At 46.6% G+C, this 27,799-nt stretch overlaps 1 protein-coding gene and 1 pseudogene across 2 annotated transcripts in view; one reads left to right on the top strand and one right to left on the bottom strand.

Annotated features, from left to right (window-relative positions):
- Window positions 1-8,414, bottom strand: part of Rps6ka2 (ribosomal protein S6 kinase A2) — a 319,159-nt gene extending 310,745 nt beyond the window's left edge. Inside the window, exons 1-2 of one of the 2 annotated variants that reach the window (XM_074070532.1) lie at window positions 7,858-8,414; window positions 4,406-4,468 (exon numbers count right to left, since the gene is read on the bottom strand). In XM_074070532.1, the coding sequence (XP_073926633.1) occupies window positions 4,406-4,468; window positions 7,858-7,920 (126 nt within the window). In that variant the 5' untranslated portion in view covers window positions 7,921-8,414. The remainder of the gene's footprint in view (window positions 1-4,405; window positions 4,469-7,857) is intronic. The other variant, XM_074070500.1, reaches the window with a different exon arrangement.
- A 10,162-nt stretch (window positions 8,415-18,576) lies between these two features.
- On the top strand, window positions 18,577-18,698 carry LOC141416603 (small nucleolar RNA SNORA1; annotated as a pseudogene).
- Window positions 18,699-27,799: the final 9,101 nt, after the last annotated feature.

Raw genomic sequence — 27,799 nt, 5'->3', positions numbered from 1 at the left:
CAGCTGCAGGTCCCTCCCTAGTCTCTGAGCTGGTGCCACTACAACCCCAGGGACCCCCGTTGGTCTCTCCTGCTAATTGATGGCTAGCGTTATCAGCAACCCTCACTAATCCAGAGGCCTCCTGATCTGCGGCTAAACAGGAGTAAAGGGAGGCAAAGTGCCCAGTAGTCACGGAAATAAAGTGAAAGCACGTTAATAGCTTAACAGCGTCTCTGGATCTGGTTTTCCCAAGTTGCCCAGACAGGAAGCTGGTGTCTGTGATGGTGACTAAACAGAACCCAGAAATCTAAGCACGTTAAAAGTACACATGGCAAACGCTAGTATTTCTCATGGGTTTTCCTGTGAAAGGAAAGTTCACCTGTGCTGCCTATGAATACCACAGGAACCCAGATGCTGGGTGGAGCCTGGTGCTTAGGCGATTGGGGAACTGAGCAAGTTGAGCCTCTGGCCAGATGCTACACTGGCCACACACTCGATGTGTGTCCCTGCCCCCTCCCTGCCCCGTGGCTCAGAGGAGGCTCCGGCTGGCAGAGCCAGTACTGCATCCACAGCTCCATCCGGGTGCATCACTTCCCGCATGGGTGAATAGGCGCTCGCTATGTGCGTCTCAATTCAGTGGGGGAAGTCTGCCCTGAGTACCCCTGGCACGGTATCCAAATGGGTTTCCCAGACAACAAGGCGGCACTTGCCTCTGGACTGGTGATAAATTCACTCCGTTAACCCTGGAGGGGGAGGCGCGTGGCGGCCACTGGGGACCTTTGGAGGCCCCTTGCTCTGCACAGCAGTATCTGGGCCAAAGGACGCATTTGTTGTCTGCATTAAACTATAAACCCTCCTACACATCGTAACTTCCCAGCATTCCAATCTGCTTTAGTACACATACTCTGCAAAAGGAGATCAGCAGAGAGGAGGATCCCAAAACCCCAAACAGCAGGTGCCTCATCATCTTAAGGAGTAAATCTTGCTTCTGGAGTCTCCTCTGTCCCCATGACTCGTCTCTGTACTGAGCCCAACGTCAGTCCCTCAGGAAACACTTCTGAATGGAGCCAGCTGCTTTGCTGCTACCAGTTAGAAGGCAAAGGGTGCCTGCCCACCTCTGAGTGGCAAAGTGGAATTAGACTGAGTCTTCCCTCCTGTGAATTTATGTCACAAACTGCCCAGCATCAAATCCAGCCTCTCAAGAGAAAAGAAGTCTTCTCAGCAGTGGTGAAGAAACAGCTGGTGTTCACTCTCAAACTCAAAACCAGACGTCTTGTCCTAGCTTCAATCCTTAGACTGGACCTCCCTTTTTTTTTTTTTTTTTACAAGTCTTCCTCACCCTTCTGTCCTCCCGTGCTGAGCGCGGCACTTGTTCTTCCTGAACAAGGCAACTGCAGTTATCACACACACCCAGGCGGGCAAAAGACAGAAACTACGATCAGGCCAGTAACCATCCAATTTCTCTCTTTTATCTGAGCCATAACTCCGTCAGTTATAGAAGACCTTGCAAATTACCACCCTGAAGGCCATGGAGGTGGCATCGAGAATGACTTGACGGAAACAAACAATAACCACTGTGTGGGATACCAGGTGGTGTCGTCTGGGCTCAGCTGAAAAACTGTGAGTCAGTCAGTTCCTCACACCATCCATCAGAAACATCCAGTAACACGGGATTTTCTCCAGCACTTTTTCATTAGTTCCACAAACACAGTGACTGTCTTTAAATATCAATATTGTCCAGGCCTCCATGGCTCACGCCTGTAATCCCAGCTACTCTGGAGGCAGAGATCAGGAGGATCACGGTTCAAAGCCAGTCCTGGCAAATAATTCTCGAGACTCTATCTTGAAAATGCCCATCACAAAAAAGGGCTGGTGGAGTGGTTCAAGTATAGAGCCTGCCTGGCAAGCATGAGGCTGAGTTCAAATCCCAATTCCACCAACAAAAAAATAAACAAATTTAATATCAGTATTATCCTGCAAAATGCCCCTAACATTTGTTTAATGCTCTCTTCCTTTATTTATTAATAATAAAATATATATTGATTTTTTTTGTCACCCAGACAAGGTAAACAACAGAGAATAATGATTGCTACTATCTCCTATTCCATTATCGGATAGAACTTTTAAAGCGGTCAATTGTTTTTATTGCAATCCTGTAATAGATTTACATCTAGATTACCATAAAAATGCTGAGGACTAGACAACCTGGGAGTAGGAGGCTTTGCCACAGGATATTCTTAGCGAGTTCTGATAGTTGCTTAAGAACTTGTGAGTGTATCATGTGCTCCCTTAAAAGTCCATTTGCTGAAATTCCAGCTCCCCAGGTGATGTTATTAGGAAGTGGGCCTTTGGGAGGATTAGATCACAAGGGTGGAGCTCCTGTGAAAGGGATTAGTGCCCTTATAAAAAGAAGCCCCAGAGCTGGGTGTGGTGGTACATGTCTGTAATTCCAGCACTTGGGAGACTGAGGCAGGAGAATCTTAAATTCAAGGACAGCCTGAGCTAAATAGTGAGATTTGTCTCAAAAAATAAAATGAATAAATAAATAAATAGGCCCCTGAAAGGTCATTGGCTTTGTCCACCATGTAAGGACACAGAGATGACTGCCCATGAACCAGGAAGCAGTTCCTCCCTGAGCACTGAAACCATCGTGCCTTCATTTTGGACTTCCAGCCTCAGAACTGTGAGAATAAATATCTGTGGTTCACAAGTCACCAAGTGTCCACTCTTTTGTGATAGATGCCCAAATGGAAAGATAGCATCTCTCCAGTCTTGTTGCTCACTTTGAACCTACAAAATGAACAGTCTCCCACACCTTTGTTGACTCAGTACCAGAGTTTTCTCTGAAGCCAACTGCTAAATTACCACCCTCATGTTGGTCAGATGAATACACTTAAATGAATACACTTAAAGGTTCACCAGAAATCACCCCAGCAAAGAGGCTGGCTGCCTCTGAAACTCCGGGCCTTTCTGCTTTGCATGGAGGGCACACCTTCCTTCTTTACCCTGTGACTTTGCAATGATCGATTTGAGCCTTCCTCTCTTGGATGGCTCACAGGTCTCTTTACTTTTTGACCTCTGTGCCTTGGCAAGCAGAGCAATGCCTACTCTCCAGGGAAGGCCAAGGCATAGCTAAGTGATGTTTCGTTCAGGCTTGCAGCTAGATCATCACAAAGCTAGGGAGAGCTGAGCTCCAAGGCGCTGATCGGCACCAGAAGCACGGAGCTGACAGGCAGCCAGCTGACAATGAGGAAGCTCGATGGCATTTTCCTAATGTAGCCAATCTATTATATCATCTGATCATAAGATCGGGTGCTGCTAGGCTTAACTCTGTAGTGGTCTGCACAGGTTTGGATGTGGCAAATGCAGTCTCAGCTTGGAGTGGGTCCCTTTGAAGAGCTGACAACGTCCATCAACCCAGGACATGATATTTTACTGCTATTTTTAAAGTCAATAGTGTTGCAGATTTTACAACTTCTATGGTTGCCAGTGGCACCTGGCTGAGCAGACAGATGACTTTGTCATCACTCTGTGGTTCCAGTTGTCGTCAAGAGAATTTCCTTTCTAACTGACAGAAATACAGTTGCTTACCCAGAATTCCAAGCTCAACTAAGCTTTGGAATTTAGCTCTTTAATGTCTAATGTGTCCCTCGTAAATATGCTGCTGTCACAAATTGCCTCTATGTCACGAATTACTGCGACACTTTCAGTTACTCAAGTCTAAGCCAGGTCTTTGCTGTCCGGGTCAGAAGCAGCCCCCTTGAAGGCAGCAGAAAGATGCCCAGCTGGTGGCAGCCTGTGCTCTGTCCTTCCCCGTGCCATTTCCACCTGAGGACTGGATCTCAGCAGTCCCTCTCTCATCTTCTTTTCCAATCTGACTCTCCCCGTCCCCCCTTCTCCTCAGCCTCTTGGCACCTCCTCCTCAACTTTCCTCTCACAGCCCTCCATCTCCTCCCAGGCCGCTGGAAAGGCAGCTCCCCATAAATGGATTCACCTTCCGGGATCCCATAGCTCGCTCTAACACTCATGAGGCCTTCCTAGAGCTACACTGTGTAACTCCCAGCAGATGGGATCACTTGTCACTTCCACGCCCCTGCTGGGTGCTCCGCGTGCCTGCCTTGAGTTGGTGCTCACACACCACTACCCTCCTGAAAATGGACAAACCAGAAAGCCAGGAGTGTTATTCTGACTAACAGCTGGGCTTTCCCGTACTGAACCTGCTCCTTTTGAGGGAAATACCGAATATAGTACGCACACACTGTGTGTGAGTGCATATGTGTTTGTGCACGTATGTAGACACAAATTTCACTAAAATAACCACTTCCAGCCCATTAACTTCAAGCTTCCATCTTCCCCTCCTCCTCACCTTCACCTTCTGGGCCCTATCTCCCCAAGCAATCAAGCTATAATAAAAACATATAGTTACTTCTTCCGCCGAGGTGTCTTCCGTGATGGGCTCTGTGTCCAGGTTAGCATCCTCCTCAGTGGCCTGACAACAAAGACATATGTTAAGTCGGGTTAGCGTTGCAAGGTTTTTGTAAATAGCCTCAGACAAGTGATCAGTACAAAGAAGACTCATTAAATCCCCCACCTTAGCTCAGTGAAACATGGCTCCTTTGCTCCCGAGTGGACTTGTAAATTTCCTCAGGCTGCTTCCTGCCAAGGGTGGGTGCTTTATAGGACTGGCGGTGAGTGTTCATATTCAAAGTCACAAATTGCTAAGTCAACAAAGTGCATATAACTTCCAGCACAACCAAAAAGAAAGCAAGGTGGTTGATGCAACCTTTTGCTCACAAGATGCAGGAGACGTGGGTTTACGTGATGCTCAGAGATAGGTGCAGGGTGGAAACAATGACAGCAGAGGCGTCTCCCATGGCTACTTGAATGGAACAAAGTCACTGATAGAATTAATTGCATCAGGGAGCACAGGCCCCAGGCACGAAGAGATAAAGGGAAGTGTCTGTATAGCACAGGGCCTAAATGGGGGGGTGGGAGGGGTCTGGGGTCTCTGATTACTACTTGGTGATGTGGGCAAACTGCCTCTGATATAAAACCAGGAAGACAGCAGCACCTACCACCTTGAGGTATGGGGAGGATTAACACAGACTCTAGTGTGCTGGGGTCAGCTGCTGTCTTTGCCACCACTTGTAGCCTAGCAGCCAGCCTAGGATATAGACTAGACTCACCCACTGTGAGTCACCAAGGAATCATGTGGGATCTGCCTTGTGTGAAAACAGAGCTTTTTCCTTTCTCTAACACACTGTGACATCCCTGAAAGAACCACGCTTGCGCCTCCGAGGAACACAGCAAAATGGGTCGGCCAGACCTTGTGGGCTGTTTGTGCACTGCCTTCCCCACCTCTCCTCACCATCTCCCCAGAGTGTGCCGGTGGCCATGAAACCTGCTAAGAGCAGCTGTGAAGTCTGCTTTGGAGATGTGACTGCAGCTAAGACATAACTCACAACATGCCACCTGCTTGTTTCTGGTGCTAGATTCTTCAGGGGGTTCTGGAGGCCCAGCTTTCAGTTGGCACATTTCTGGGTCCATACACCCAAGTTATGAATAAAATACTCATCTCAAAACAATTCATAATACCACGATCACTTTCCCTGGCAATCAGATGGATTTCCCCTATTCTGTGTGCTGAAACAAAGATGTGATTTCTATAAAGAATGCATAGTGTTCTAGTCCAGTGGACCTGGGACCCCTCAGTTTCCTCAGAAGATGGGCTAAAGGCCAAGTGAAGAGGAACGCAAGTGGAGGGGTAGTTGGGATAAAAGGAGAATCCAGGCATGCTGACTTCTAAGAGCCCCAGGAGTAACCAGTTGTGTTAAATTTGTGCAAAAGAGAATAGCCATCAGAAGTAAAACCCATAGCAGATGCTCTTACAGGCACGCGTGGTCTTCATGCATGGATTTTATGGCACCTTGTTGGGAGTTCAGGGACCCATGTTCTCCACCCAGCTTTGCCCTTCTTGATATGGGACCTAATTAATTTAATACCATAGAACGTAAGGCATGGCAAAACAAGCCAGTAAAATCATGCTTGGGTTCTCCAATGCAGGGATTTCACATTTTTGAAGTTGTGGGTTTCCTTAAGAACCTGAAACACCTGAGGGTCAATATTTACACTTTCATCCTCCTGTGGAAAGAACTCTGGTTTCTCTGGTTCCAAACAGCTAATAAATTAACATTCCGTCAAACAAACATAGTCCACAGGGCTTTCTGTTCTGAAGAGTCCCTCAGGAAGCCTGTGGGAATTTTCTTTTGCTTCAGAGGCAATTTAATCCATCCAAATTCCCTACACAGTGGGGTACGCAGCTCAGCTGCAGGAGCTTATACACTCTGCCCCTCACTGGGGCTGGACGGGAAGCAGTGAGGGTCTCCCTGCCTCTGCTTCAAGTGGGCTTTGTGAGTGCTTTCACTTTTCTGTAATGTGAATCTGTTCATGGCCCGTCCATTTCTGATTCACTCCACGCTGTTCTGGGGGCTTCTCTCCCCAGAGAAACCAAATCAAAGTCCCAGCAGGAATTACAAGACCCTGTTCCCACATGGCCCCAGCCCAGCCTCCCATCCCCAATGGAGCGCTGCCTTCAGGAGGCCTCATAGCTGGGCACCTCAGCACAGACAACGGGGTTCAGGAATGGGGGTCAGGGCCGTGCAAGAAAGCCCCAAGAAAGAAGAGAACATCTGCCTTTGTCATTTGTTCCTTCAGCAATTCAATTTTTAGAAAATACAAATGTCTCTCAAAAAGGAAAAAAATAATAACTTGAGTTGTGGAGCCTGAAGTGAACAGCTCTTTCTAAGGCTCTGTCTTCAGTGCTGAGAAAACATGAGGGACCAACAGAAAAATCAGCAGAGTCTTGTGTCACCCTCCCCACACAGGCACCTCCCTCACACAGTCTAGACTGCTCCATCTACAAAGTGGCTTGCTGCCTGTACTGGCTCTGCACCCCTATAAAACACCAACACCTCTTTCAAGCATTTTCAAATGATTCTGGCTGCTCAGAAAAGTCTTAAATACAAAATATCAAGTAAATTCTGTTCTAACCATTCCATTTAAAATTACGTTATGTGACTGCCTCAATGTATACTGAATGTATATAAAAATAAGTTAAGTTTAAAATAGCATTGAATTAATAAACCTGATGCTTGATGTAGGGGATAAGACAGAAATTGAAGCTTGGGTTTGGGAAGATTTAGTATACTATTGAAATTAGCCATTTTTAAATGCAATTTGAGTAGGTATCAACACAATACAGGTATATCTAAAAACTTAATACCTGTTAATAACTTTGGGGAACTCTCTCTTCTCAGAAAATAAAGAGTACGTTGATGCATAATTCAAACAGATCAAGAGAAAGTCCTAGGACCAGCGGGGCCCCAGGAGCTGGGGAGGAACATCTGCGCCATGTCCTACAGTCCAGCAGCCCGGGATGCGGGATGCACTAGTGACGCCCCATCTTTAGTCACTCCTGGATCTAAACATGTCCTTTTAGGGTGGCCCCACCTCTGCCTTGTGCTGTTCTGGTCTCAGCCCTCACTGCAGCCCCAGTAAATGGAGGTCAAGAACTGAGACCACTTGTTGAGGGAAGAGTGAAGCCAGGCAGGTGAGTTGAGGCTCCACTACTTTAGGACAGGTGTGAGGAGCGGCCTAAGGGTGACATGCTTCTCCTCCCTGCCTGTCACTGACACACGTGTGTAAACACACGTGAACAGCACTCACATCTACACGCATGACATCACACATGCATCGCCACATGTTAAAGCCCCATGTCCCGGCCACATAGCAGTCAGTCAGAGTGGGAATTCACTGTCTGAAGGACAGTCCCCTGTGCCACGGGGCTGGGATCTCCTGGGTGCTTCCTTCCGTACTCACCTCTATTTCCATGGGCTCCACTTCTATCTTTTTCCATAGCTCCAGCAACTGTGCAATCGGCATTTTTAAAAACTTTCCTTTTCCTCTGCTCACAGACTGACAGTAGGAAAGAAAATAAACAGACCGGGAAAGGCGGCAGACGGAATGTCAGAAATTGAGGGCCACAGCCAAGGCTGGAGCCAGGAGCAGGAAAGAGCAGGCGGGGAGCCCCGAGGGTCCTTGGGTGCTGGGAAGGATCCCTGGGGTGTTCTGATGGCCTCCCGGTCCTGTCACCTGTGCCAATCCTTTCTCTGGCGGCGGGCTGCAGCAGAAGGAAGTGCTGTCTGTCCTGCGTCTGTCTGGCAGAGTCACCACACTTAAGCCTGGGAGCGAGCGGGTCCCTGCCTCCCCTGGCAAGCCGCTCTGCTCCCTCCCCTCACTATTTTACCTTAATTGGCTCTGGATGAGGGTGAAAGTTGAGTCTGAGGATGCTGCTGCCATAGAAACTGCATAGCAACCGAGGCTGGGGAAGGGGAAGAAAGGACTGGAGCGCAGGTTCAGCTCTGCCCTCCCCTCCCCACCTCTGCGACGAGACACTCCCCAGACCCACACTGCCACCTCAGCCAGGAGTCTGCAGAGGCAGGAGCCACCAGCAGCACAGCCGCCTCTCTGCATTGATCTTTCAGACTTCCTGCATCGTGGAACTGACGCTGCCGATCCAGCAGCCGCTCAGCTGTCCCCCACCACACACACACACACACACACACACACACACACTCAGCCCAGGCATGGGGCAGCACCCAGGATCGGGGGTGTCCCAGGGATGGAGAGCTGGGCTAGGCACCCTGTCACCTGCCTCTGGCTACACTTCTCCCACCCCTGTCGTAGGGACCCCGCGGGTGGCAGTCCTGTCCTCACTGGGGGGAGAAGACGGGGACAGGACTGCTTAATCTCCAAGCTGCAGGATCTGCTAGGGCAGGATGGGAATTTCCTGGGGGAGAAGTAGTCATTCGAACACTGTGCTTCCCACACATTATCCCATTTCTCCGTCCATGTCTCACCTGCCATGGACACTGCAGTCCCATTTCAGAGATGAGAAAATCCTGAGGCTCAGAGGGAAGGAAGCTGCCTGAAGACACATCACACTCCCATGTGGCACCGACAGATGAAGTCCTGGGTCACTGACTCAAGTGATGATCTCAGCTGCCTGCTCAGAGGAAAGGACAGTCATAAGGACAGTGTCCTAGGGGACATTTCCCGCTCCCAATTCCCTTCTGGGAGGAAGGGTGGCCACTTTTGTCTCCCTGTTTCTGTCTTGGGATGAGACATGCGTGTTTTCACACGCTCACTCCCCGAGTGCCACTCCAGAGCATTTTGGTTCCTTCTCTTGGGAAATAGTGATAACGTCTAACACAATGTCATTTTGCTTTGGGAGGAGGTTATCCATTTCTGTAGCAAATGCCTTTAACTTTGAGAAAAATATCTAAGAAAATGGCTTACTGGTGCCAAAAGTTAATCCATTTGTGTTTTTCATCTTTATAAAGAAAAATCCGATTTATTAGCAAAAGGGAAAGAAAAAAAGCCCAAATGCCAGATATTTCATATATCACAGCAAAATGAGTCTGAAGTTAACAGAGGGCTCACTGTGTGGTGATTTACTACGATAGTCACTTCATCTTTCTACAAAATGAGGCCACTCCTGGGGACCTGGGAAATCAATTCTGCTCAGGATAAAAAGGACAGCAATGTTCTTCATTTTCCAACTGGACATCCACTGATTGACAGAGCAGAGTGAAGGTTTCCATGTGTTCCTCATAATAAGGTAATTTGGGTCCAGTGTAAAAGGTCACAGACTAATGACAGACAAAATGAAGTGCTGGTTTCTGTAAGAAAGCCAGGGAAATCACCCAGGAAAGACGGTGGTGAAGATGTCAAGAATGTTTAATCTGAGAACGGAAAACCGAAACTCTGCAGGCAACTGGGGAGGGGATGGAATAGGATTCCTCCTGCAAAGCCCCCCATTTCTAGAACTTTTCACAGGTGCGCCAATATACGCAGACTGAAGGATAGGAAAGAACTTTGGACTGGCCATGCCTCCTGACAGACCTGAGCAAGCCAGGCTTCCGGGAGATGCTAGGTTAAAAACTTCGCCAGAATCAGCTATCAGCAAACACAAAGGAGATATTCTTGCAAGAGGTATGCTGGAAATATAGTTCACAATTCAGCGTAATGTCTCTTTTTAAACTCTTCAATTGATACACCATTTCACAGGTGAGGCAGAGAAGTTGAAGAAACAGCGCTGGCCAGAGGCAAGGTAAACTCTGTGTGGCCACATCTACCTTACTTCACTCTGCACTGCTGGCTTTTAGAACCTGGAGGCAGATGATCAAAAGCAAACACCACACACCGCAGGTACCTCCTGGATGCTGTCTGCAGAGGCTCAGGTTGGGCCTGGGGGACAGGAAGGGGAAGAAAGGGGGGACACCAAAAAAATTACATTAAAAAGAAAATTCAAGAGGAAATAGCCAGGAAAATATCAGCCCCATTTCTAAAGCTTGCATTAGATAGAAAAGATGAATAATTAAAGAAAAGAAGAAACTGCAAGGAAATAATGTTTACCTGCAAAACCAGACAGGATACAAGATTCCAACCAAGGACCAAGAAATGAGGTGCATTTGGATAAGAGTGTTCAGCTCAACTAAATCCCAAGAAAACTGGAACGGCTGGTTCATTGGTAATAACATCTTCAAAAGCCCATTTCCAAGAAGCCATCCTGGCAAGCACCAATTTGCAAGAAAAAAAAAATAGCAGTTGAATCACCCTTGTTGAAAATGGGTCTTTAATGAACTGAATTTTGAAGACTAAAAGCAGCTGGAAGTATTGCTGGAGTCCCAAGTCACCGAATCATGGAGGTGGAGGGGTTGGCTTCAAACACAGAGACCAACCCAGCCTCAAGTGGAAATCACTCTCTCTGTGTGGATGAGAATGACAGAGCACCATGTGCTTGCCCCTTAAGTCTTGGAAAGGGTGTTTTCTCTCTGAAGAGAAGAAAAAAGAGAGAGAAGGAGGTCAGGCAGAATAGAGGGAGTCTGTCCATCCATGGATTCCCAACAACCAAAGGAAAGCTGGCTCTTCCCCAAAGATGAAGTGGGTATCAGAGGGGGCTCAGGGCTCTGCCTACACCTGACACCAACGGCTGTCTTCATAGCTTGGTTTTCCATCTGCACAATGGAAGGCACAACCGCCACTACAATCATGGGAGTGACATTTCCTGAGCTGAGGGAAAAGGCCCCAGCTAAACCCAAGCATCTGGTGCTCCAGATGGTGAGGTGTCCTCGACTTCCATTTTCAACCTTGAAAGACGTTGTCAAAAATCTTGCTGACTGAGACATACCAAGGATTTGGTAAAATAGATTACTAATTTCTAGTGGAGTTTAGAATCACAAGTGGTCATTTGCGATTCCCTCTTTTTCATGTTTCACAAAATTCTCCAAAAAAAAAAAAATCAGAACTGAACTCGTTTTGCAAAAAGGCAGGCTCTCCCTGCCATGGGCTGAATTCTGTGCCCTGCCCCCAAGTCATGTGTGAAGTCCTAACCCCAAAGAGTTCCTGGTGTGAGTTCATGTGGAATTAGGGTCCATGAAGGTGGAATTAGCTAGATGAGGCGACCCTGAAATGGGATGGGCACTAATCAAATATGACTGGTGCCCTTTAAAGAGGGAGAATTGGCTGGGTGCTGGTGGATTATGCCCGGAGTCCTAGCTATTTGGAAGGCTGAGATCGGGAGGTTTGAGATTCAAGGACACCTCCTACAAATAGTTCATGAGACCTCATCTCCAAAATAACAAGAGCAGAATGTACTGGAGGTGTGGCTCAAGTGTTTGAGACCCTGCTTTGCAAGTCCAAAACCCTGAGATCAAACCCCAGTCCCACCAGAAAAAAAAAAATTAAAATAAATAAGGGAAATTTGGGCACACACACATAGGGAGGATGCCATGTAAAGATGGAGTCCTGCTGCCATGGGCCAAGGAACTGGGCTCTCTCCCAGGAGAGAAGACCCTGCCCTGATGTCCTCAGAGGGGATAGGCTGTGCAACCCTGCTCTTGACGCCTGTCCTCCAGATTGTGCAGCAAGCAGTCCTATCGTTTAGGTCGTTCTGTTTGTGGTACCTTGTTCTCTCCCCCACCCCCAGCAGAATGACATATCCTGTGAGGGCTGAGGAGAGAATGTAATGATAAACCGAATAGCGCTCCATGTCTACCCTGGTAGGAACCGGAACTCTAGAGTGACACTAGTGCATGAAGTCCTGAGCTGATGTCATCCCTCTGCAGGGGCCAGCCAAACACAGGGACATCATTTTAGCTGGCAACTGCTATGTCTCAAAGCAGCTTGCAGAGGCCGACAGGACCACATCACATGGTAGAGACTGCAGTCAGGTCCAGAAAGACATGAAAGGCACGTGGGACCCAAAGCAGGACTGGACAGGTCCTGCCAAAGCCCTTTCCCACACAGTGGCATTGTGACACACCAAACACAGCGGCAGCTTTTTCCTAAAGAAATTATTCACAAGGAAGAAAAAGGGCTAAGCACAGAGTAAACAGCCTCTCTGTGTTATGAGAAGCAAATTATAAGCTAGGAGAAAATCTGCAAGAAGGAACTTGCTGTCCTCCCAGCTAATCCTCTTGTCTCACTGTTGAGCAGACTCATGGTGACCCACCTTGCCTGATCCTGGGGACACCACAGGCCAGGAAAGAGACCCACTCTAGGTAGCAACCCTGCTCTGGACAAGGGCTGCTTGGTTCCAGTGCTATGAATACCCTGCTTATGTGAGCATGCACACATGAAGCACCCAACACACATGGAACACACAAATGCATACACAGCACATGCACACACGGGGCATGCCAGAACACACACGGCACACACACGGCACACCGGCACAGGCACACACCCATGCATTCACTCTTTAATTTACACATCTTATTTGCCTGCATATATTTTCCAGAAATTAGCACAAGGTTCTAGAAGAAACACTCCACAGTGTTTTGCAGCCTCTGGTTGAGAACACTACCACCTTGCTGGTCCTGCAGAGAGGCTGAGACAAACCTGTCCTCTCGTTGCAGCGCACAGAGCAGTGATTGTCAATGACGCAATTCCTGCCCTCAGCCAGGCAGGGAGACGCTCGCCACAGGCAGTTCCACGGGAGTTCACATGGGCAGACGTGACCCGTGACAAGATTTTCAAAGTGAAATAAATGTATTTTGAGTTTTTTTTTAATGTGTTCTCTATTGAACAAACTCAAGTTATTTTTAGTTTTGGGTTTTTTTGGTTTTTTTTGATACAGTCTCGCGTTTTTGCCGGGGCTGGCCTCACACCACGATCCTCTGACCATGGAGGCAGAATTACAAGTGCATGTACCACGCCTGGCTTGTTTTTTGAGGTGGAATCTCATTATCAAGTTCTTTTGAAAATAAAAATATGTATGTTGATATCTATATCCCAAATGTGGAAGTGCCTTCAATAAAAAAAAAAAGCAGGAAGCTGCAGAGACTGAGCCCCTGGCATGAGCCAGTCAGGACCAAGAAGTACAGTTTTTCTATTAATGCTTGCTAAGTTTTAATAATGGCTGAGTGTCTTTATTACAAAAGAATGAAAGAGGGCAAGAAATCCATCCATCGGAGTGACTTAGGAATATACCAACTAACACTGCTCTGTGCTCAAGAGCAGTGACTCAAGGCCACTCCTGTGGCCGGTGGTATTTACAGAAGGAAAGGAAACACATCCACGCACCAACAGGACTTGGTAAATCCTCCAAACCTAGCACTTGCGATCTCAGAGATAAGCCATCACTAGCCGTGTGGTATTTATAGGAATCTGTGAAGTAATCTGCAGAGTCAGTTTCCTGTTCCTGGTGACAGTGCCTGAAGTACACTAAAATATGCACAAATTACAGAATAATCACCGTGCACGCAATTCTCCCTTCGTGGAAGATGAGGTGTCTGACATGCAGCACGGCACGTGACCTCACACATGAGTTAGGATTTGGGGAGAAGAAATTGAAGATGGGACAATTTCTGATGGGAAATGCAAATTTCCAGTTCCAAGAGCATATCCAGAGTTGGAAGCATGGCTCAAGTGATGGAGTGCCTGCCTAGCAAGCCTGAAGCCGTGAGTTCAAACCCCAGTACCATAGAGAGGGAGGGAGAGAAGGAGGAAGGGACTGGATGGCAGTGGCTCACACCTGTAATCCTACAGCTACTTGGGAGGCAGACATCAGGAGGATTGAGCTCCAAAGTCAGCCTGGGGAAATAGTTTGTGAGACCCTATCTTGAAAAATAAATCCAACCAAAAAAGGGCTGGTGGAGTGGCCCAACTGGTAGAGCACCTACCTAGCAAGCATGAGGCCCTGAGTGGCATAAAGCCACATACCACAGAAAAAACGAACAGATCCCAGAAGCCCAGCCCTGGTTCTTCTGTTTGCTGGGGCTAGTCATTTTTTAAATTGCTATTTTTAACTAGCATGTTAAAACACAAAAATTGTGCGTATTAATGAACACTGTTTCTGTTTCTATACATTGTATTCTGTTTAAAGCAGGTTAAATATGGGGGTAAAGGAGAATGATGGGGGTGGTGAATTCAACTAGGTACAGTATAAGAACTTTTGTGAATTCACAGTGTACCCCAGTACAACCATAATAAAAAATAAGGTCTTATTGTAGAAAAAAATCAGGTTAAATATATTAATCTTCTAAAGCACATATTCTTTCTTTGTGGTGAAAACTTTCAGCACCCTTTCTTGTAGCTTTTTAAAATGTGCAGTATAGAATCATTTGGGGAGTTCTTTTCCCCATGTCCTTCACTTAATTTCTACAACTGGTCTTTTAAAAAGAAAAAGGCTGCCTTGCCTTGTTAAGAAACGGTAAGAACAAGCTGGACTGCCGACCTCAACCCACAGCCCTGCGGGAAAACATGTTCTGGTTGTGTTTTGTTTTGTTTTTCTATCAAGTGTTTAGCTTCAGGAAGAGCTGGAACAGAAAGAGGACAGGAATAAGTGTTTCTGCATCAAGTGAACTACACAAAGAACGACATAAGACAAAACCCTGGAGAGGGAGCCTTAGAACCAGACACCTGTGAAACTATCGACAAAAGAGCAGAGTCCTCATCTGCATTTGCCCTACCCATCTAGAGGAGGGCCAGAACTCCTTTTGTGGAAGCTTAGGGGTGGAAGGCCTGGGAACTGAAGAAGCAGGTGTGTCTAGGCAGCAGAAGAGCTGGAGAGAGATCCCTCCAGGTTGGGGTGCCAAGAGGTTTGTGAGGCCATGTTGGAAAGAGCCACCTGGAAAGACGGGATTGGCTGCAGTAGCATCAGTCATGGACCAAGCGATGGGCCTCACCTGTCAGAGTAGACAGGACCGTGTGTGTGCGTGGCACTTCTGCCACAAGGTGGTGGCTCTGTCACTCCCCGAGATCTATGTTTATTGATAAAGACCTAGAAGACGAGCTATTCTGCACTCAGTGGGGCACCTGACGCAGGCTGAACACACAAAGTGATTAAAAAACGACAGCTGAAAATAAATCCCCTCATTGACTTATTTTATTTTAAAGGTATCGGAAAAAATATGTGCATATCTATGTGCATATCAGTAGGGTAACTACTGATTTACTGGAAAAAAAATAAAGGTTACAAGAATATTCCAGGGCCTTGGAGCATAGCATAGTCATAGAGTGCTTGCCTAGCACAGACAGGATCTGAGTTCAATCCCCAGCACTGCAAGGAAGGGAGGGAGAAAGGGAGGGAGGAAATTTTCAAGACTGTCTACCCCTTTTGACTAAGTTCATCAATCACCCAAGCCAAAAAAAGCCAAAAAAAAAAAAAAAAAAGGTGCCTGCATTGTATCCCCCACCCCCGTGGTGGGCTGAGGGTTCTTGTGCTGGCCAAACAGAAGACTTGTTTCATACTTAGTATTTGAACAAGTTTCTGTTAAGCAGGGCACTATTTGAAGCTTCTGAGGTTTGGAGTTGGGGACAGGGCTAGTGGACTCTCTCCCACTATGACCACATTAATTCTTGACTTTCACAAAGTGTTATGGGGTAGAAGAAGAATGGTTTTAAGTGAGAATTCTATAAAATGAATATTGACTTATACAGTGTTCTTAACGAGAACACTGGTAAAGGATCCATCTTCGCAGGGCATTTAAAAAATTCCCTGTAATATTACTAGGTTTTTTCTCGAGAATATTTTGTTTAACCTTAAATTCTCTGACTCAAATGAGTCAGAGGATGATGTGAAATATATTTCTAGTAAGGAATATATTGTTAAAAAGAACCCTTTCCTCTTTTCACATAATTGACAGATTGCATGGCTGTTGCTGAGAAAGTCTGGGGAAAAGTCACTTCTGTCCTCACCAAGTCTCCAAGGGACCCCTTCCAGCTGCATGGTGGCAGGCTGTGGCCTGAGGACCCAGACAGGGTGGGTAGAGGGGCCCCGAAGAAGTTTGTGGAGCAGGCAGCTGTCCTGCAGGGGACTTCCCTGAGCAGAAGTCTGGAGTGGAGGGGGCGCTACCCTCGGGGTGCCGCTCTCTCCTCACCAGTCTCATGCCCCTAGCCAGGCCTTCTGTGCCAGGTTCTCCTGCCCTGAGCAGCTGGCCTCGGAGGAAGCAGGTGGACACACTGCTCTCTGGTCATCCCTAGCCAGGCAGGGTCACCTCCTTCTAAGGGTCCCCCTCTCTGAGCTAATTTGACTTAAAGGTAACAAGAGTTGGTGGTTCCTGCATACCTGCATGTATGGACAGAGTTTTCCACCAACAAGGACGTAAAGCGAGGTGGGTTTTCCTCCTGGACGGACGTCAGCCTTGCTTCCTGATGTGAATTAAAGTTACGCCTGGCCTAAAGCTTGGTCCCATACATAGAACCTCAGCCTCACCTTGCACGTGAACAGACCAGGGTGGAACTGAAAGAAAGTCCTTAAAACAAATCCCTGAGTCTCCACCAATCACAGCAGCAGAGCCTCAGCCAATCACAGGCCGCCAGCTGGCCAGCCCTACAAGGTTATTGCCATAACTAACCAGGCTGGGTACACTGGTCTACGAAAACCACCTGCCCTCCTGGCTGAGTGGAGAACTCCATGTCTTACTGGTTCTGAGTGACGCCCATGTGAGAGTCATTCTTTGCTCAAATAAATTCTTTCAGCTTGTCTGCAGTTTTTCTTCTACCAGTGGGCTTCTTGGGTACAAAATTACATGTGGAGCTGGACAAGCTCGAACACCCTTGACAATGAAAGAAAAGTACTTTCTGCAAATCTTCCCAGGTATTCTCTTCTGTCCCCAGCATAGTGTCCAGAACGTAGTTAAAATGACGCTTTTGTTCAAATGAGCACCTCACATCTCTGCAGGACTGCTCCTGCTCCTGTTCAGCTTGGAGCCATGAACCTTGGAGCAGGAATATCATAGACTGCTAGTGATTGGGCATCATTGTGTGTTCCATAGACCTGGATTCCTTTCATGTAAGGATGCAGAAGCCTGGGCTATTTAGAACAAGCCAAATCGCCTCTGATTTGCTTATTTCATCCAGCCTGTTTTAAAAAGCTGGTTTGATTTCCTTTAAAACCAGCTTTTTGTCTCGTGTTTTGAATATGTTTTTCTTCCCCACAGCTGATTAGCACAGCCTTTTAGATAGTCCCTCTGCCAGCTGAGAAGACTTTTCTCCTTCAGTAAAAATAAATGTTTTCTGGTTGGAGCTGGTGGAAGTTTCTCTGCACTGTCAGAAACTGAGCCCTCATACGTATAAGTCTTTGCTCTTTCCTAAGTAATGTTTTCTAGGTGAACTTTGAAAAACCAGAGGAACTGGGCACCAGGGGCTCATGCCTGTAATCCTAGCTACTCAGGAGGCAAAGATCAGCAGGATCGCAGTTCGAAGCCAGCCTGAGCAAATAGTTCTGGAGACCCTGTCTCAAAAATATTGAACACAAAAGAGGGCTGGAGGAGTGGCTTGAGTGGTAGAGCGCCTGCCTAGCAAGCATGAGACCCTGAGTCCAAACTCCAGTACTGTCCAAAAAAAAATGCCAGGGGAAAGGGAAGTGACAGACATACATATGCAGACTTTTTTGACCTGGGGACCATCTGGTCTACTAGATCTGAGGGAAATGGTTGGTGTGAGTGCACAGATGGAGGGAGCTGGGGTCTGACCATCACTGCTTGCACTCAGATCCATGTGACACATGTGGACAGGACTCAGGGGACTCGCCCTGACCTTCTATCTTCTGTTTCAGCCTTTCTCCCTCCCATCATTAACACAGAGTCTGCAGATGTCAGGACACATGAACATGAACTTGTGATACATCAGTGTCATGTTAAAGGGGACCCTGACTCACTGAAGCTTGTTCCTTCTTTGTAAAGTCATCTCAAGAAGTTTGGAGAGGGCTGTTCCCACTAGTGAACCATTGAGACCTGTCCCCACCCCTGACATCTGACACAGGCTGCTTCATGCTGGCTTTTCTATGACTGTCCCCAAAGCTGTCAGAATCTCCACCCAGTGTTTTCTTTATCAGCTGGAGTTCCTCAGCATTACTAAAGACAGGAGGCAGAGCTGATCCTACAATAACCAAGATGACCCTTTCAGAATTGTTGTCAAGCTGATGTAGCCATGGATAAAATAGTGGCGACAGGTCCTCTGTCTCTATCTAACTTGTGTGCACTGCTTCGTTTCCTTACTCATGGTCTGCGTTTAAAACTCTAAACGAAAAGCCTCATTCCAAATGAGAATGGGCTCTCTTGATCAGGGTCCAAAACTGGTCAATGTGGCTAAGTTGAGACACAGGTTATGCTTCCATCTCAGTAAACACATGGCAATGCTCTTCATCATCAGAACGCTGACGCCCTAAGAAAACAGTTTCACATTTCCAGGGAGCAGGCCCGCCAAATTGTCCAGACGTGCACTTCTGCCCACAGCACTTCTCAGTTCCCAACTTTTGGAATCAGCCCTCAAGGTCTTTTACCTGGTCATTTGTGGCAGATGGATGTTACACACATATCCGAGTTTGGCAGATCTCGATTTGTACATGTTACTATTGACACCTTCTCTCATTTCATTTCAGCTATTGCTCATACCGGGGTAACAATAAAAGATGTCATCGCCCACTGCTTCCATACTTTTTCTGTTATAGGAATTCCACGATGTATCAGGATGGATACGCTCTGGCCTATAACTCTAAAGCCTTCTTTCAATTTTGTTCACTTTGGCATTAGCCTTGAAACAGGAATCCCTTGTAATCAAGGGATCAATCAAGAAATTGTTGAACGGACACACCAAACGTTGAAGGCTCAATTGTCAAAACAAAAAAGGGGAATAGAATACACTGCCCCTGCTAACAGGCTCCTTTTGTTCTAAATTTTTTGAATGTTGATAAGCAGGGAAAGTCTGCTGCAGAACGGTCTTGGGGTCCCTCAGAGCAGCAGCATCCCTTGGTGATGTGGAAGGATCCGTTGACGGGGCAGGCAGTAGATGGGTCCTGATCCTGTTGTTGTTTCTTTTTTATTCATATGTAATACAATGTTTGGGTCATTTCTCCCCCCTTCCCCCACCCCCTCCCTTTCTCCCCACCCCCTCTCTATCCCCCCACCCCCTCGATACCCGGCAGAAACTATTTTGCCCTTATCTCTAATTTTGTTGTAGAGAGAGTATAAGCAATAATAGGAAGGAACAAGGGTTTTTGCTGGTTGAGATAAGGATAGCTATACAGGGCATTGACTCACATTGATTTCCTGTGCGTGGGTGTTACCTTCTAGGTTAATTCTTTTTGATCTAACCTTTTCTCTAGTTCCTGGTCCCCTTTTCCTATTGGCCTCAGTTGCTTTTAAGGTATCTGCTTTAGTTTCTCTGCGTTAAGGGCAACAACTGCTAGCTAATTTTTTAGGTGTCTTACCTATCCTCACCCCTCCCTTGTGTGCTCTCGCTTTATCATGCTGATCCTGTTTTTATGTGGGGTTTTCTTTGCATTTCTCCCAGGGACGCTGACCCTCCTCATTGGATTCCAGAAAGGCTGGTGCAGCAGCATGAACACCGAGCCCAGAGTGGTGGGCGAGATCAAGCGGGGAGTCAAGAGGATGAGGATAGATCGGGACTCTCCTGCGCAGCCAATGAAGAAGAAGGTGTGTAGCCTCCGCCCCCTTGGGAGGCTCAGACTCCAGTCACATCATCCATCAGTGTGCTTGTCCAGGAGGGATGGCATTTCCTGCTTAAATGTGCAACTGACCTCGCAAATCTCTGGTGCTGTAGGATCACTGGATAATTCTCCCAGCCAAAAGTATTTGTATACTATGTGAGAGTGGGTTTTTGAGGTTGCCATCCCATTGATCAGCGAGGACCCCCTGGGGTGCTTCCTCTTTGTCCCGACTTTGAGGAAAAATTTTTTGGAGCCATTCCTCCTTGGCTGGATTGTGCCTACCCAACTCCAGTCATACATGGTTTTGGGACAAGTAATTATTTTGGGGATGGGTCACATAGGCACCCTACCTCCTCTAAAAAGGGGGATTGAGTGACCCCTACAAGATGGATTTCACCCATTCTGGTTACTTCTGCGGGTGTTATGCAGCAGGACATTTGGGGCCTTGCTGCTGCCATGGACCCAGACTCAGTGTCATTAACTCGTAACCATGAAGTTCAGTTCCCCATAACATTAGTGCCTGTATCTCCCCACCTTATCTTCTGCTGATTGGTGATGTTGATGTTACAAAACATACAAGTGGGAAGGAACCTTACTACGAGATTCGCTGTGACCACCTTACTACAAGATTCGCTGTGACCACCTTACTACGAGATTTGCTGTGACCACTGCATTCTGACAAACTGTATTAGTAATTCTCAACCCTTAGATCTATGGAGAGTACTGACAGTAAAGCAACTGCTTTTGTGATGTTGCCAGCACATGTAAATGACAGTTGGTATGACAACCCTGGGATGCAAGCCCTGTTGGCAATTGAGAAGGCATTGACTAGAAAAAAGAGGGCAGTTGGACTCATTATTGGGGGGATTGGCACTGGTGATGTTGATCGCCTCTGCTGTGGCCTCCACTGTGGCACTGACGCAAGGCACTCAGACGATGCATTATGTTAACAATTTAGCCAAAAATACCTCTTTGGCCTTGAATATACAAGAAAACATTAACGGTAAAATAGAAACCCGACTTGATGTGCTGGAATCAGCAGTCACAATGATTGGCGATGAGGTGCAGGCCCTAAAAGCCTGGGCATCATTAGGGTGTCTTGCATCTTTCCGATGGATATGCGTTACCTCCAAACCTTACAATGACTGTCATTGGGATTGGGAGTGCACCAAGCATCATCTACAGGGAGTTCAGTCCCATACAGATTTAAGAATAAACTTGATGGCTTTGCATAAAGAAATCTTGGATATCCAAAATAGCAAACTGCCTATTGTCCACCCAGGGGAAGTAGCAGGGTAGTGTGCTACATGCATTACAAGGTTTTAATCCCTTTAACATTTTAAGACACTCCTTCTGGATATTGATGGGGATTATTGCTCTTTTGCTCATCGTGTTCTGCTTGCTCCCAGTCTTCTGCAGATTTGGAATGTCCCAAATCTTCCAGCTCAGGGTGGAACTCCACCATGTCCACTTAAAATACAAGAAAGGGGGAGATATTGGGAGCCATGAGCCAAAATCTGACAAGGTCATTGCGGCTTAGCAGGATCCTGACAAGGTCAGGGACTGCAGGTGCACCACGTCTCTCACTGGGGTTTTGAGGAAACGTGGAGTGGCTCCCTTTGTCTGGAGAAAAGAAACATTAGCCTGAAGGTATTTGTTTGTGAAAAGTTAGGAAACAGGGCATGTGCCCTTGGCAACCAGGCCCGGGTTTTGTGTATGTGAAACTAGGTGAAACTAGGTGAGAACAGGGAGGTCTGGGTTTCGCTAGTGAAAGTAGGAGGCTCCAGGTTTCATTTACGAAACCTAGGAGATTGGAGCAAGAACGTTGTTTTTCAGGTGGAAGGCATTGTTTCCCAGGCGTGGCAACTCTCCCTGCATTGTATAACTTCCCACGTTGTACTGCTTATAAGCCTGATGCAATGAAAATTCGCCAGTTAGACCACCAGCCTTCTGGTCATGAGTCTTGTCACTCCCTTCCTGAGTGAGTGAGTCCTTTCATGTGTCTCATCTGTTCATTCCTTTCCTGAGTCCTTTCGGGTCAAGGACCTCTGTGATCCTGGCAATTTTGTATAATTTTTTTGCAGTACTGGGTTTGAACTCAGGGTTTACACCTTGAGCCACTCAAGGTGTGATGGGTTTTTCAAGATAGTGTCTCGTGAATTATTAACCTGGGGTTGGCTTCAAACCACAATTGTCCTGATGCCTGCCTCCTGAGTAGCTGGGATTATAGGCATGAGCCACCAGTGCCTGGTGACACCTGTGACATTTTGGAAGAAGAAGCAATCTGAACAAAACAGATGAAAATTCTTGTTCAGTTTCCATTTTAGTAGAAGACTAGCAATAGAAAATACAGACTTGATGGCATGCCATGTGGTCAGAGGTTGGGTGGCCTGGTTAAACCAGGCGGGAGGGCCAAGTTTTAGTTCTTGCAGCCAGCAGAGCCCTCACTGAGAATAAAATGTAAATAAAGACTTTGAACTGGCAAGTGAACCTGACCATGGACTGTCTATGCCCCTGACCAGTGCAGGGAACAGCGAGGAGGCAATGCCAGCTGGTGTACAGTGAGCAGAAGTGGGAAAATCAGGAAACACAGGGAAGAGATGCTTGAGTGGAAGGTGTGTCTCGTAAACACAGCACCTTAAATTTTTTTCTTCTTTTAAAGCAAAGCATCTTAAAATTTTTTCCATTTTTTAAATCTTCTAACACTTTCACAGCCCTCAAATTTACGTTAGATTTCTGTATAACATTCCCTTATGTTGATGTGCCTTAATTTACCCCACAGGTGAACATTTTTCCTTCAATAAACACTCTATAGATAGCGTTTTCACTCTGTGCCTCAGGCAAACCCCCAAATGTGAGCTTGCTAGGTGGAGAGCACAAGTGTTTTGTACCTCTTATTATACACAATAAAAATACTTTTATGCAGGGTTTATCTTACAAATAAGAAAAATGGGCTTTGTATCTGTGGGTGATTTTACTTCTTTTTTTTCTTTATTGGCAGTACTGAAGTTTGAACTCAGGGCTTTGCTCTTGCTAGACAAGTGCTCTACTGCCCCCTATGGATGATTTTAAAGTGGTCTGTAAGTTTGTCCCAACTGGAATGCATTACGCAGTAGGGCTCTTGTTATGAATGAGGTCCCTACAGGATGGGCTTCCTGACTTAGCCTCAGTCATATCCCAACTTCCCAAATAGGACGACTGAACACTTGTACACATGCATACTCTGAAAACTTAATTTTGGGATCTGGGAGCATGGCTCAAGTGGTACAGCTCCTGCTTACCAAGCGTGAGGGCTGGAGTTCAAACCCCAGCACCACCAAAAAAATACTAATGTTAGCTTCATTGTGGTTGCAGACAATATCCAATTCTGATTGGGAGCTTAAGAAAATAAGCAAGACTAAAATTAAACAGAAAGAGCAAAAAGAGTAAAAGCAGAAGAACGGTGCCCATTCTGTCAGATGGGGTGTGTCTCTTTAGAGACACTACAAAAGAAGAGTTATGGTAGAAAAAGCGTGCACACAGGTCAATGGAAGAGACTCGTTCAGCTATTCAACAGACTTAAAATACCTTAGAAAAAGCCCCAAAAGCAAACTACAAGGTGACAAATTACTTACGACATAGAGAGGGGAAATGGCCATTTGGGAAAAAATTGCTTTAAAGTCTCATTTCCCAAATACACAAAAGTAGTTAGGGATAATTACAGTCGTTATTGTAAAAAATACAAAAACATAAGAAGAAAGACGAAAATGTAGTGATTGTGTATGATTTGGTTGGGGAATGCATTTTAAGCCTAAGAAGTGAAATAGCCTTCACAGGAGTGAAAGATGTGTCTCCATAAAGTGAAATGGCTGCAATAATATCCTAAAGGAGTGGTGATGGTTTCAGACAATCTATTTCTTTCTATTTATTTATGCTGCAGGCCTTGGGGGGATTTGAACTCAGGGTCTTGCGCCTGTCGAGCAGGTGCTCCACCACATGAGCCACGCCCCCAGCCCATTTTGCTCCGGTTATTTTTCAAGAAGTCTTGTCATTTATGGGCAGGCCGGCCTGGACCTCGCTCCTCCTATTTATGCTTCCCACCAAGCGAGGATGGCAGGACTGCACCTCCACACCCAGCTTTCATTGGTTGAGTTGGGATCTTGTGGGCTTTTTGCCCAACCACCCTTGAACCATGATCCTTTCAATCTCTGCTCCCAAGTAGCTGGGATTACAGGCGTGAGTCCAGCACCCAGCCAAACCATCATTTTGAAGAATCTCAAGATGCCTAAGCCCTTCTCATCATGAACATGTCTGTGGGATCTTCCCTCTCCTTTTTGCTTAGGATCAAAAACTTACATCTCTCTCCTGATTTAGAACAAATGAGTCTTTTTAAACATGAAATCTAAGCATTACCCATATATGTCATTATGTGTCTGCAACACTTTGCTTTTTTAAACTACATTTTAATGAACCATCTGTCCAAAAATTATTTGGAAAAATTGGGAAATTAGGACTTTGGTAATTTACAGGCTTGTGTAGCTGTTGCCACCTGAGCTAAACATTCTGAGAAGTTAGGGTCCTAGAGGACAGACAAGAGTGTCCCTGACAAGCAGCTCAAGCAAAGCAGGCTAAACAAGACTGGACCCAAAATCCATGGTGCCTTTCAGAAGACAGACGTGCACATCACAGTGTAAGCTTGGGAAAATTCTCAAGAGGATAAGAAAAAAAACGAAACATAACAACTAGATCCGGCTGACCAGAGCAGAGTGAGCAGGGTACCCAATAATAAGATCGAGGATCCAGAAGACGGGGAGCCATTCCAGCAGGTGACTTAGCAGGCAGCTTGTGACCAGACCGTGAGTTAAACCCAGCAGCAGAAAGACCCGGGCTTGGGGAAAAGAGCAAGGTTCCCAGCCTGGCTCCACATCTTCACTGTCAGGTGCCTGGGCGGGGACCTTCCCCTTACAGGCAGCAGCAGCAGCCATGTGCACAAAGGCTGAGAACCACAGCCCAGGTGTTAGCTTTCCATCACCATAAGAAATGTGTGAAATCATCAGCTTACAAAGGGAAAGTGTTTATTTGGCTCACAGTTTTGGAGGTTTGGGCCATGCTCAACTGACCTCATTAATTTGGGCCTATGTGAGGCAGCAGATCATGGCTAGAGTGTGTGATAGAGCCAAATTGTCACCTCTTGACAGGCAGGAGACACAAAAAGAAAGAGGAAGGGGAAGGGGCAAGGTCCTCCTGAAGGGCACGCCCCATAACCCAAAGGCCTACCACCAGGCCCCCCCGCTCTCAAGTTTCTCCCACCTCCCCAAAGCACCAGCCGGGGGACTAAGCCTTAACACTTGGGCACCCGGGGGACATGGCAGATCCCAATCATAACAAGACTCAGTGAATTCCTCTAGCTCCAGGGCCGGCGGAAGGAGGCCCTCCACTTAGGTTATATCAGCACAGAAGTCACATAGTGACATAAATCCAGAGCCCAGGCTGGAAGGATGTGCCAGACTAAAGAAGCCCAAACGTCCCTAAAGCTGGTTTAGGAGTCAGAGGTCAGGGAGCCAATACTGGGGAACGCCTGGAGGAGGCGGGAAGGACGTGCTTGCTGCCACCTCGTGGAAGGAACGCCAGCTGAGTTTGGAAAGAGAGTTTTAACCTGTGAATTTCGTTAAGCTGTTGTCTGTAAAAGTGTGGGCTTCTGTATCTCATATACAAATATTAATTTATTCTATCTTGTCAGTGGCGATTTCTCACCCCTACACCCACCGCTTCTTCGCCAGACTCCGCAGAATTCTTCCAAGGCCACTGTGGACTGTTGTGCAGGTGGCCTGCTGCACTCCTGGGGGTTCTAACAGTTACCTCAGTATGTCACACTTTATGTCACACCAGGTCCCTGAGGCTTTACCTCCACTCTTTCTGACCTAGAATCAAATGATCTGAGAATAGAAACACTGATTTTTCAATTTTGAATCTCCAGTGACCATAAAGTGCTGCAGGGATTAATGATATAGATTATTACTGTCTGATAACTTGAGAGCTGTTTTTATCACAGGCTGAGCAACCACCCTTTAAGTTGTGCCATGTGACCGCAGAGCTGGGTAGAGCAGGTAACAGGTGTCTGGACCGGATGTCAGGAAGAACACATCAGAAGTGACTGGGAGCGGCCACAGGTGTGACCCAGACCGAGTGTAGCCCAGAAAGAAGCAGGGCAAGCTGGGTATGGTGTGCACACCTGTAATCCTGTCACTGAGGAGGCCGATGCAGGAGGCTGTCCAGTTAGAGGCCAGCCTGGGATACATACGGGACCCTGGGCATGGTGGCACACACCTGTTATCGCAGATGGGCAGGAGACCTACACAGGAGAATCTTGTCCAGGCCAGCCGGGCACAAAGTATGACCCTATTTGAAAAAGAACTAAAAATGTAACAAAGGCTGAGGCTTAGCTGGTAAAACATCTGCCTAGTAAGCACAAGGCCCTGAGTTCAAACCCCAGTACCGCCAAAAACAACAACCCAAAAGAATGAGAAGTTATCTTTATATTGGTTGAGAATTACCTTAAAATACTACTAATAAAGTTCAGTGTCATCTCTTTGGAGACCAAACCTCCCGAAAGCAACCACATCAGCTTTGTGCTTAACATAAAGCCATCACCCAAAGGCTCTCAGAGAAACTAAAGCAGGTAGACCGAAGAAGGAGACAGCCTGGAGAAGAAAAGAGTTTTTCGTTTTGTTATTTTCAGCCATTGTTATAGCCTGGGTGCCAGTAAAACTCTGAATAAACACCAAGACTGGAGACTTCTATTTATAACCTCAAACTTCAGTGAGATTTAAATTAACACAACAAAATCAAACACCCAACAATAGAGTTGCCGGAGGTTGCTAGCTGAGATGTGGGACACTGAGGCAGTTTAGCAGGAAGCAATGTTTTACTGTGCGGGCACAGACCCAGTGGACTCGTGTCCAAAGGCTGAGCCCCGAGAACAAAGGGGTCTCACCTTATATACCCTTGCAAGCAGGGTACAGAAGCGGACAGCAGGGTCTAATCCATATATGGTTATTTTCAATTCTCTAGGCTACTTTACCCTAGTGCTACGTGACTTTCCCCCCCTGGTGCTATGTGACCCTCTCCATGTTCAGATTCTCAGGTTTTCTCTCTCTGCTATGCCGTCCCTACCTCCCTGCTGCTTTCCCAGGACTCAGGCCTAGACTGTTTTCTTCTGATCCTTCTCCCTGCTACAACATTAAACTTAGTTTTTATTAATTTCTTTTTTTATTCTTGCTGTGCTAGGGGTACACTGTGACATCTACAAAAGTCCTTACAGTGCATCATGGCTGAATTCAGCCTCCCCCCCACCATTCTCCTCTATCCCCTCTCCCCCATTCCTGGAATGGCTTCAACAGGTCTCATTTTCCATTTACATACATGAGTACACAGTATTGGCACCATATTCACCCTCCTTCACCCTCTCCCCACAGCCTCCCAACAATACTAAATTTAAAATGTCCAGAATATGTTAAAAAATTATCAGCCATCCATAAAACAAGGAAAATATGAACCATGACCAGGAGATAAATCAACAAAATGGACACAAAAAATGGGTCTGAGCACCAGGAATCTGACCAGGTGCAAAGAGGACTATTTCATAATGAGAAACCAATCAACAAGTATATAAAACTCCTAAATATCAATGCTCCAAATACAAAGCTTTAAAATATATGAAATAAAAACAGAACAGAAAGGAGAGTAAACGAGTCAATAACTATAGTTGGACACTTCAATACTTTTTCAGTAATTGATAGCAAAAAAAATCAGTAATGACTTAGA

Source organism: Castor canadensis, chromosome 1 (genome assembly GCF_047511655.1).
Source record: "Castor canadensis chromosome 1, mCasCan1.hap1v2, whole genome shotgun sequence".
Classification (NCBI taxonomy): Eukaryota; Metazoa; Chordata; class Mammalia; order Rodentia; family Castoridae; genus Castor; species Castor canadensis.
This window is presented reverse-complemented; position numbering and strand designations above follow the sequence as displayed.